The sequence below is a fragment of the Nelumbo nucifera genome, chromosome 4, assembly GCF_055504915.1.
Source record: "Nelumbo nucifera cultivar China Antique chromosome 4, China Antique-T2T, whole genome shotgun sequence".
Lineage (NCBI taxonomy): Eukaryota > Viridiplantae > Streptophyta > Magnoliopsida > Proteales > Nelumbonaceae > Nelumbo > Nelumbo nucifera.
In genome coordinates, this window is record NC_142652.1 from 39,497,535 (window position 1) to 39,509,439 (window position 11,905).

General features: G+C 39.1%; 1 protein-coding gene across 1 annotated transcript; it reads left to right on the plus strand.

The window, feature by feature from the left end:
* Positions 1–897: 897 nt before the first annotated feature.
* Positions 898–11,701, plus strand: LOC104607238 (calmodulin-like). The gene is made up of 4 exons (XM_010272813.3): positions 898–1,068; positions 8,875–9,032; positions 10,143–10,223; positions 11,122–11,701. Exons 1-4 carry the CDS (start codon positions 993–995, stop codon positions 11,254–11,256), a joined length of 450 nt encoding a protein of 149 aa, XP_010271115.1. The 5' UTR covers positions 898–992; the 3' UTR covers positions 11,257–11,701.
* The last annotated feature ends 204 nt before the right edge of the window (positions 11,702–11,905 follow it).

Consider the following 11,905-nt stretch of genomic DNA (forward strand, 5'->3'; position numbering starts at 1 on the left):
TTTCAAAAATCCATACACTCAAAAATCTTCGCAGCATTAATATAACAATTTACTTACAAAATTTCCTCGAAACTTTGGGGGCTAATAGTCTCTAAATCAGTAAAAGTAGCTGACCCAGACAAACATCGCGCAACATAGAAATTTTTAGGAAATCCACACAATGTATTCGAAATTCTAATATACAATTTACTTATGAATGCTCTTTAGAATTTTAGGGAATTCTAATCCCTCGCGAGAGAGTAGGGAATTCCTCGCCTCGAGGTTTGGCCACTTCTTTTTCCTCCATTTCTTCCCCCTTCCTACTTCAGTCTTCTAGCCAATTCCTCAAACCTCAAGGTATAGACTATCTCACATCCACTAGAGAACATCTATTCTATTATTACATGGTATTGTTGCGCGTGGATCCACTGTATCAATTATAACTGTTTAAACGGCAATCAGAGCGAGAGAGGAAGGTGGATCTAATTCGCTGTCCGTCCAACGGTCCATTGACAACCACGTTTGGTTGGATTGACGACGTCACGTCATATGGTTGTTGGAGGCTTGGAGCTGATCTGATGGGTATGATTTGCAGGAGACAGGAGCCATCCACGGCGCACTCTCTAAAGTCTAAACAAAATGGGCCCATCCCTTTACCATAAATGGTCCCATCCACTGAAAAAAAGCAAAATGGGTCAACCTTTCAGTTTTGAAATGACACTGCCACGGTGCCACCTCCATACCTCCATGGAGTAAGGGTAACAACGAACCTGACTCAGATCAATGGCACCTTACAGCCTTCTGATTGGAATAAAGATTATGGCGGGTCCCAAGTTTCGACCAATACAGCTCATGTCACGTGACAACCAGTCTTCACGGACGTTTGAAGGAAACCTGCCCTTTTATTACAGAAGAAGAGAACTTGGAGAAGAAACCAAAACTCGCTGAGCAAATCTCTCTCTCTCTCTCTCTCTCTCTCTGATTTTTCGGTTTTTTCTTGTTTGAAAAAATCAATGGCGGAGCAGTTAACGGAAGAGCAGATCTCGGAGTTCAAGGAGGCTTTCAGTCTCTTCGATAAGGATGGCGATGGTAGATTTTATCTCCATCTGTTTATTTCTTGTTTTTAGTAACGTCATTGAGCTATGGCTTTCGTTTCGGAGGTTCTTTTCAAATTGAAACCCTAAAATGTTGACATTCTGGATTTGCATGGAAATGCTAGTGGCTTATTTTCTTCAGTCGCCTTTCTCTTCTATTTTAGGTGTACGAGTTTCGACTGTTATTGATTATTATGCTTGCATTCTTGCTTTGAGCAGAGGGAATCTTACTTTACTCTTGAGCTCGTTACCGTTTTGTTTCTAAATATTAGAGGGATTGTCGACTTGGAATGTGAGAATGATAGATCGAGATCTTATACTTCTAATATTTTATATTATATTTGTGTTCTATTAGAGAGAATACCCAGATGACGCAAGTTGCGATAAAGCAACTTGCGATGAACTTTACTCCTGCGCTGAAGCTGCGATGAACATCACTCTCGAGATGTTATGCGATTAAGCTGCGATAAACCTCACTCTCGAGAATGAGTTTGTTACCATCCCTTAATTGGTTACGGATTTGGTTTTGGTTGTTTCATTTGTAAATGCCACATCAGCTCCTTGTGATAATTGCCTATATATATTACAGGCCCTCGGGAAATTCAGATTCTTGCGGAAATTTTCGATTCTTGTTTCTAGTCCTCTTCTGCATCTTGTTTTACATTTCTTGACTCCAGTCTCCTTCTTGTTTTGCCCTTTTCTTTTGTCATCAACAATGATGGCCGTGAAGTGGAAACACCATATTCACCATAGCTGATCAGATCTCTTCTGGTGATCAGAATTCACTCTTCTACCTACATCCTTCTGACAGCCCTGGCACGGTGCTTGTTTCTTGTCTTCTTAATGGAGACAACTACATGACTTGGCAAAGAGCAATGATTAATGCTCTCAGTGCCAAGAACAAGATTGGCTTCGTGAATGGAATGATTCAGAAGCCAGATCCGACGAATCAGGCAGAATTTCTTGCCTGGTCGAAATGCAGTTCCATGGTGGTATCATGGATCTTCAATGCGCTAATCAAAAATCTCCATGAAAGTGTAGCCTATGCTGAAAACGCTCAAGAAATGTGGAAAGATTTGGAAGAAAGATTCTCACAAGGAAATGCACCAAGGATCTTTCATCTCAAAAGAGAACTCATGCTGCTCAAGTAAGAAAATTTCGCTGTCTCTGTTTACTTCTCAAAACTCAAAGGGATCTGGGATGAGTTATCAACCTATATTGCTGGACCATTATGTATGTGTACCTGTGGAATCCAGAAAAATTTTGTTATAGAACGGGAAAGGGATAAGGTGTATCAATTTTTGTTGGGTCTGAATGAAAAATTCAACAACATCAGATCGAGCATCTTGAGCATGGATCCTCTACGAGCATCAGTAGAGTCTATGCACTTGTGTCACAGGAAGAAAGACATCAGTCTTTGATTGTTTAACATGGTCCAACTGTGGAGGCTGTCGCTTTTCATGTTGCAGGCCCAAAATTCAATCCAAAAGGAGGAAAAGAAAAGTCCAAGATTCGATGTGATCACTGCAAGAAACAGGGTCACAACAAGGACCGTTGTTTTGAATTGTTTGGATATCCACCAAATTGGGGAACTTAATCAAAGGCCACATTCAAGAACAGTACTGGCAATCAAGAAAAGGTTGTTGTTGGTACGAACTTAGTCCAACGAGTTTCTTCCATTCCCAGCCTATCCAAGGAACAATATCAACAATTGTTGAGCACCATCAGTAGTCTGTTTGATCTTTTGAACAAAGATAAACATACTTTCTCAGCCAACTTTGTGGGTAAAATCACTACCTCTTCCTAGCTTTTGGATAGTGGGGCCTTAGATCACATGGTTCCTGCTAATTATGGATTTGCTACTACATCTTTTACTTTGGCATCAACACTAAAACTGGTTCAGTTGCCAAATGGAACACTGTTACCGGTCAGTCACAGAGTGACATAGCATTGTCCTCAGATATGGTATTAAAGGGTGTGTTATTCATTCCGGGATTTCAATGCAATCTTATATTTGTTGGTAAACTTACCAAAGATTTGAGCTGTGCTGTATTATTCTTTCCGACTTTCTGTGCTCTTTAGGACCTGACATCCAAGAAGCTGATTGGTGTGGGTCTAGTGCGTGACGGGCTGTATCATTTCGCGTCCTTTTCATCATCCTTCTCTTTGCACAGTACCCGTGCACATGATCCACGCATATGGCATTCAAGGTTGGTACATGCTTCTTATGAGAAACTAGCTTTGATTCTGGAACTGTACATTACTGTACCAAATGATGATTGTTGTGATACATGCTTTCGAGCCAAACAAACACGTCTATCTTTTCCTATTAGTCATACTAGATCTGATGCCCAATTTACACTCATTGTGACATCTGGGGAGGCTATTGGACTCTATTTCATTATGGAGCTCATTATTTCTTGACAATTGCAAATGATTGTATTCGAGCTACATGAGTATATTTGTTACGATATAAATCAGATGCCTGTTCTTTTCTTGTAATGTTTTGTGAAATGGTGAAAACACAATTCAATGCTCAAGTTAAGTATATTCATTCGGATAATGGATCCAAATTTCTCTCTGGACCTGTTCAAGATTACTTGAAATCACATAGAATCTTACAACAAACATCTTGCGTAGATACCCCTCAAAAGAATGGGGTCATTGAGCGCAAGCACAGACACTTACTTGAGATAGCAAGGGCCTTGCAGTTCCAAGCGCACTTGCCAATCGAGTTCTGGGGAGAATGTGTTCTGGCAGCAGCCTACATCATTAATTGCCTGCCCACTCCAATACTTGCTGGGAAATCACCATGTGAACTTCTTTTTAGCAAGCCCTCATCATTTCAGAACATTAGGTTGCCTCTGCTATGCAAGTACATCTAGATATGGGCGTGATAAATTTGATACCCGTGCCACCAAATGTGTGTTTGTTGGGTATCTTAATGGTAAAAAAGGATACAAATTCTATGACTTGACAACCAAGCGGACATTTGTGTCCAGAGATGTGATTTTCCTTGAACACAAATTTCCCTTTGTTGATGAAGTATCTTTGGAGCCATTTCCATCATCAATAATACCTTTGCTAACAGTCGATGATACAGTGGCTGACACGGTTCCTAGTCAAACACCTGGAACTGAACCTGTTTGTGACAGCTCACAGCCCTCCATTAGTGATAGTCCAGAATTGCCCGAACACACTGGTGACATGGACTTCATCACTTCGCCAACTTCTGAACCAGCCGTTTCTAGCCCTCCCACCTCACATAACCATCGCCCACTTTGCTCCAAGAAACCTCCTCTACACCTGGCTGACTACATTTGTCCAACACTTCAATCACAAACTAAGTCATGCAGCACCCACCACCCAATCTCCAATTTTTTAACCATGGGACCAATCCCCTCTGCCCAACCTGAACCTTCTTGTTATGATGAAGCTAACAAACATGACTGTTGGAAACAAGCTATGTCAGGCGAACTAGCTGCACTTGAACGCACCCATACTTGGATATTGACTGACCAGGAAAGACTCCCATTGGGTCTACAAAGTCAAGTATAAATCTGATGGAACTATTGAGCGTTACAAAGCCCGTTTGGTAGCAAGAGACTATACTCAAACCAAAGGCATTGATTATACAGAGACATATGCCTCAGTTGCCAAGCTAGTAACAATACGTTGCCTCTTAGCTCTGGTTGCAGCCTGAAATTGGGATCTACATCAGATGGATGTAGACAATGCTTTCCTCCATGGCACTCTCCATGAAGAAATCTACATGGTGCCTCCACCAAGACTCCTGTCTCCTAAGGATCAACGAGCATGTTGCTTGAACAGATCCATTTATGGCCTTAAGCAAGTCTCGCGCAATTGGTTTGAAAGTCTAGCTCATACCCTTCGCCAACGGGGCTTCAAGCAATCAATTACCGATAATACCCTCTATACTTCAGTCCAATCAGGCAACATTCTCGTGGTACTTGCATATGTTGATGACTTGGTAATTGCTGGAAATGACCCAACCCGTATTTCTGCTCTTAAGGACTACCTACGACAGTGTTTTCCAATCAAGGACCTTGGTGTTCTTCGATATTTTCTTGGCATTGAGATCTCTCGGTCCTCTTCCGACATTTTTCTCAGTCAAAGGAAATATACCCTTGTCATTCTTCAGGATGCAAGTATGCTAGGATGCAAAGCTAGTATGTTCCCCATTGCACAACAACTTCATTTGGGACCTGAATCTGGTGAGCCAATTGCTCAAGCCAATCATTATAGACGACTTGTGGGTCGTCTCCTCTATCTCACCATTATGAGACTAGAACTCACTTATTCAATTCACATTCTAAGTCAGTTTATGAGTGATCCTAGACAACAACAATTTGGACACTGCAATGCACGTCATCCGATAACTGAAGGCTACAACTAAGCAAGGTATACTTCTCCTAGCTGATTGTGATCTCCAATTGCGAGCTTATTGTGACTCGGATTGGGCTGGTTGCCCAACCAGTCGGAAATCCGTCACTGGCTATCTTACAACTCTAGGACAATCTCCTTTGTCATGGAAGAGCAAGAAGCAAGCAACAGTGGCCTGCTCTTCTATTGAAGCAGAGTACTGTGCAATGACAGCCACTAGTGAACTTTTATGGCTGAAGCAAATCTTCTTTGATTTTGGTCTTTCTCATCCACAACCGATGCAGCTGTATTGTGGCAACAAGGCAACACTCCACATCGCTGCTAATCCAGTGTTCCATGAGCGCACCAAACACATCGAAATAGATTGCCACTTGATGCGAGAACACCTTCAGTCCAAAGCTATAACTACTGCTCATCTACCTACATCAGCTTAGCCTGTAGATATCTTCACTAAAGCAATTGGCCGAGATAGATTTGCATCTTTGTTACCCAAGTTAGGCATTTTTAACCCTCATGCTCCAACTTGAAGGGGGGGGGGGGGTATTAGAGAGAATACCTAGATGATGCAAGTTGTGATAAAGCAACTTGTGATGAACTTTACTCCTGCGCTAAAGCTGCGATGAGCCTCACTCTTGAGATGTTATGCGATGAAGCTGCGATAAACCTCACTCTCGAGAATGAGTTTGTTACCATTCGTTAATCGGTTACGGATTTGGTTTTGGTTGTTTCATTTGTAAATGCCACATCAGCTCCTTGTAATAATTGCCTATATATATTTGATTATTTTAATGAAGACAAACAACTTTTCTCTTCGTCAATTCTGCGTCTCTGAGTTTTTACATGTTCTTTGTTTATGGATATACATTTCCTGCTTCCATTTGCCATTACTACTAAAAAATTAATAAGTGAGCTATTTTTTTAGCTTCTATTTATAAACACGCATTTCCTTGCTTCTTCTTCTTTTTCCCTCCCGGCTGTGAGGTTTTCTTAAGCATTGCAAAGAGGATCTTTTGCTTGTTGTTGTTGTTGTCGTCTTCATTTTTTTCCTCCTCTTACTTGATCTTCTTGTGTAAAGGTTTTGGATCTCCTTAGAACATTCAGACCTTACTTGCATCTGGGTGTCCTTTTTTCTCTGTTTCCTTGTATTATAACAAGAATTCGATGTTCCAGAATCACAAAATGAATTTCTTGAAGAATCTTTAACAAAATGATTTTTTTTGGAGATGACCTATTCATTAAATATTTCCTAGAAACTGAAAAAATTTCATCCACACCATAGAATTGTCAAAGCTATTCTGCTATATTTTCCAAAATGTGCTGGATAATACCCGTATGTTTTCTTAGACCCTAACCGAGGGAAGCATATCTTTAATTAATTCTTTCTGTTGTCATAGTCTGGTCTTTCCAATGTTTACGCTGGGGGCCATTTTTTAATGGCTGAAGTGACTGAACTGAATGACTTATTGCTTTGTCAATTTGTCTTTTAGTGGATAAAACAATCATACAATAAAAATTTTAGCAGTATAGCAATCGGACCAACAAGACATTTAGCCATAAAGGAGCTCACAATGTATTTACTGACTTATTCACTAAATTTCAAAGCTATAAGTATTTCAGTTAAATCACTTTGTAAAAGTACAAAACTTATTATGAATATTTGATATGAATTTCAATCCTTATGTTGCCTTTTGTTGCCTATAAATTAGATGTTGCTGTTCCCCTTTTATCAACATCTAATGACAGAAGTGTTGTCATAAAGCCTGAAAGAGAGTATGTGGAGAAGACTTACTAAGACATGCAACTTTCTAACTCAGGAGTCAGGTTGACTCAACTCATCAACATTAATCCCAAGTATTTGGGGTAGTCTACATGAATAGTGTCCTGCTATTATGCACTATCATTTTCCACTTTATGTTACTCTTTAGGATTTGGGTGCTTGTGAATTACTTTATAATGATATTTGTTGATCTGAATTGATTAGGACCTCTTGTAATCTATCTATTTTCAGAATCTCAGAGTGCTGTGTTAAATTTTTTTTGCAGGTAAGTAATGCTATTATTTTTTTTTCTATATCAATGTGAGGATAAAGTTAGCATTGGAATGTGTAGAAAGAATTTGCTTTAAGTCATAAAGAGTAGGGGTGTTCATAATGCGAGTCAAACCGACCAAACCGGCCCAACCCAACCAAATTTGGTCGGTTTTTCAAAATCATCGGTCGATTTCAGTTCTTGTAAGTAAATTAACTGCTAAATTGGGTCGGTTTCAGTTTTCAAGTGTGAACACCGAAACCAACCCGAACCAAACTGAACATGTAATGTAAAGTGCGTTTCCAACTTTCCATCCTGTTGCTCCTTAGTCCTTGGTCCTTTCCTATCTTAGTTAACTGCTTTAAGTAACAATAGTCAAATGGGGAAATGCTTTTGTGTTGGGTTTTAGGATTGCTATTTCTATTTTCTAATATTTCTTCCTCCCTCTTTTTATTTTGTTTTTTTTGAGTTGGAAAGTTTACACAGAAAAGGAAACATGGGATATGGGAAAAGCTGAACTTTATGTCATAGTTTGAGTCAAGTTCAAAGTCTAATTGAAATAAGACCCACACTTTTATCTATTGCCTTTTTGGGATTGGCGAGACTTGCAAGAAAGACCCATAAGGCTTAAACTTGCCAAACTTAGGGAGTCTGTCATGCACAGGTGCATACACTACACAACCTCTTGTTTGGGTCTGAGCCGCCTGGCACATCTGAAGTCTCTTGGGTAGATTCCCCAAACTGACCCTTCATGTTTGGGTTTTACTTCAGTGTTGGTCGGTTTTGGTTTGCTGAATAAGCAACCTGACTAGGTTGGGTCGGTTGAACCCATGAACACCTCTGATAAATAGTAAAGGAAAAAGTGATTTCTATAAGTGCTGCCTTTCTGTGTTGGCACTCTCATTGAAATGTTATACAATATTATGGATGTTTCATGGTGTTTGTTGGGTTATTCAAAACCAAGTGTGTCCTGAATGCACTTTGGCAGCTTTTCCACATAATATGACCTGTTCTTGAATTGCTATTTCTTAATCTATAACTTGCTCATTATCTAAATGTAATTTGATTTATAGCATAATGCTGTTATCAAGCCTGAGGATTTTATACTGTCAACCTATCAATTATGATTACAAGGTAACAAATTATGTTGGCCTTGAGAAACCTTTGAAGCTGAGACAACATCCCTTAATGCTTTCTCCACCATTGATGATTGCTAAAGTCATTGATGTAACTTTTTAATGGAAATCAAGAAGGAAAAAGAAAAGAAGATTCGGAAGTCCTTGAATATTCCAACTGTTGACAAAAAATTAAACGTTTCACCTTCACGTGAAATATGAAGTTTTCTTTCTGAAATCCAAATCATTGTATAGGTTGCATCACCACCAAAGAACTGGGTACCGTTATGAGGTCTTTGGGCCAAAATCCAACTGAAGCTGAACTCCAGGATATGATTAATGAGGTTGATGCTGACCAAAATGGAACAATTGATTTCCCTGAGTTCCTCAATTTGATGGCAAGGAAGATGAAGGTGAGTTTAATTTCACAGTGCAAAATGTGAAAGAGCTTCAGGGCAAAAGTAACTAGTATCTGCTGTATGGAACTTCCATTTTTATACAGCTTATGTATTTCTGCTTTGAGACAGTATTATTTTTATTGGTCTACTACATTACATGGTTCAAGTTTATCAAGGGGCTATTTTGGAATGTAGTTTTATTTGTGACAGTGCAACTTTTGAACATTCTACCACAACCACACCTGGTAACTGCTTCAGGGCCCAATTTTGCCTTGTAATTTTCATTTTTGACCTGTTTTTCCTCAAAATTCTGCCAACTCATCAAAAATTTGATTGCTGCAAACCAAGTGTTCCCTAGGGCTTGAGGCTTTAGACAGTAGTTAAAATGCTGGTATACTTTTCTGTGGGGTTGGGGGATGAAATTCTTATCCCAACTTAGCTAAAACTATGTTATACTGGTTTTTCCCTCTGCACTGTACAATTTAAAGACATCGTTCTTGTGCTGCATTATCTTCTGTGGACTGTGGTTTATATGGTTTTTTCAAATTGTTCTTTCTCATGGTGACTATCTATTAGAATCTGATGTAGTCGTAGTCCCATGTGCTTATATTTTTTAATGTATGACCATATATTAGATGACAACTTTCAAAGCCACAAACTTAATCCTGGATTGTGGCATGAGAATGTTACTGACTAGAAGCCATTGATAAACTTTTTACATAAATAATAAGTCTGGTTTTGTGCCTAACAAAAAACGACCTTAACTCTTTATAATGTTCAATTAGCAAATCTGAAATGCATTATATTGATTTTCCTACTTTTATATAATGGACTGTTAATACTCTAGCATTTTCATTAAGTATATATTCTTATCCATTGGGCGTTGGAGAAAAAAGATTGAATGCAAATAACACCTGTTCACAGTTTGACATAGGTCTACTTAGTTTCACAACTAGTCCGATGGCATTTCAATAATACTTATCATTCTTTGTAGCAGTTTATTCATAAAAAAATATCTAGGAGTTTGGCCCAATGTGCCTTTGGCTTTAAAATTCATCTATCTGATATTTGTTTTTGATCAGCAAATTCATCTATCTGATATTCTTTTCTTCTCTCCTCTTGAAGGACACTGATTCTGAGGAGGAATTGAAGGAAGCGTTTAAGGTCTTTGACAAGGACCAAAATGGGTTTATTTCTGCTGCAGAGGTAATCTCTCTCTCTCTCTCTCTCTCTCTCTCTCCTCTCTTTCTATCTCTGCTTTAAATGAGGGAAAAATGCATTCTGGTATCTTGCTGCCAGCAGCTTTGAAGCCTGCATAGAGGGATTTCCTGTGACATGGAGGATTGAGATGGCAAACGTTGATGCCTGTGTTCACAGGGAGCCCTCTCGATAAGTTAAATGTACAGTGCCATTGGCAACATGGTTCCCATGCCTTGCCATCTATTTTAACTTTTCACATATGAATGACTTCCATAGAATTTGTTAAATACTTTTTTAGTTACATTTCAAACCATCAATTGTGAGGATATGGCTCTCTTTTTGCATTATTGAAAAATGAACATAAGCTGAACACATGTGAAACAGTGGCAATGTTAGGTGATTATTAAATAATGTGGTCTAGAGATCGTTTGGGAGGGCTTTTGCATTGATTGATCTGCTTTGACCGAGCCACTTTGGAGAAGCTACCTGAGATGGCTCTACCTGAAAGCCAGTTTTGCAGCTCATGTAGTAAGCCTTTTATCAGCTTTCTGGTTTTTTACCGAACATGGCTTCATGGCGTTCTAGGTTTCTCAGCTCATGTAACACCAGAGGCCACTGTGTGAATTCCCCCTCCCAAATGGTCACATATTCTGGATTGCCATCTTAACTGCCGGCTACAGAAAATGTCCTACTCTGAAAGTTGCTGTCTCCTTAAACTAAACAGACCGGCGATTAACATTTCTAATTACAAAACAGACCATCATTACTCCAAAGTATTAACATATACCTTTTAGATGTTATTGGAGCTGTTGGGATATGTTTGTCCCTTTCAAATATACTATTGTTTTTTCTTCTTGGCCAGAAGAAATTGACCTTTCTTGTTTGTCTATTTGAAACTGGGCAGCTACGACATGTGATGACCAACCTGGGAGAGAAATTAACAGATGAAGAAGTGGATGAGATGATCCGAGAGGCAGATGTTGATGGTGATGGTCAAGTCAACTATGAGGAATTCGTGAGAATGATGCTGGGCAAGTGAGTGCAGGTGGATAAGACGAATTCGGATTAGCTGAACGCTTTAGCTGTTCAGCAGGCCGTGGAATCAATGATATTCACGCCATTAATAAATTCATGGGCCCCACTGTAAAGATGCGGGCCCAATGTATTTAAATACTGGCATGGATCCACAGCCCGCTGAACAGCTAAAGCGTTCAGCTAAACCTTGCTCGGATAAGACATGCATATGGAAAGTAGGCATACCACGACATATAGTAATACTAGTACATCTCATCCTTAGTGGTGAGGCAAACTTTTCATTTCAATTTTTTTTTTCTATCTTTAGCTTGTGGAATGGATTTGTAGACCTGGTTTGGTAATTTGGTTAGCAGAGTTTTTATTATTTGGTTGGCATACTACGACAATGTTTCAGCCTTGATCATTTAGTGATAATATTAATGGAATATCTATGTAAAATTTGAAAATCATGAGAAATTGCGTATTATTGTTAATTCTGATATTTTATTAGTTGCTTTTCAAAATATAGACACGGTATGGGCGTGTCAGGCGAATACAGTTTTCAAGGCGCCAAGGTGAGGCTAGGTAGGATTTTTTATGTTAAAAACATAGATCCTAGGGTAGTTCTATAGGTATCATAATTATATTTCTTTAATAATTATTTATAATTTTCA

Excerpts from the sequence above, each read along its gene's own strand:
- LOC104607238 (XM_010272813.3), top strand. The coding sequence starts at position 993 with ATGGCGGAGCAGTTAACGGAAGAGCAGATCTCGGAGTTCAAGGAGGCT. Across the intron at positions 1,069-8,874 it reads CTTCGATAAGGATGGCGATG|GTTGCATCACCACCAAAGAA; the intron begins GTAGATTTTATC and ends ATCATTGTATAG. Across the intron at positions 9,033-10,142 it reads TGATGGCAAGGAAGATGAAG|GACACTGATTCTGAGGAGGA; the intron begins GTGAGTTTAATT and ends CTCCTCTTGAAG.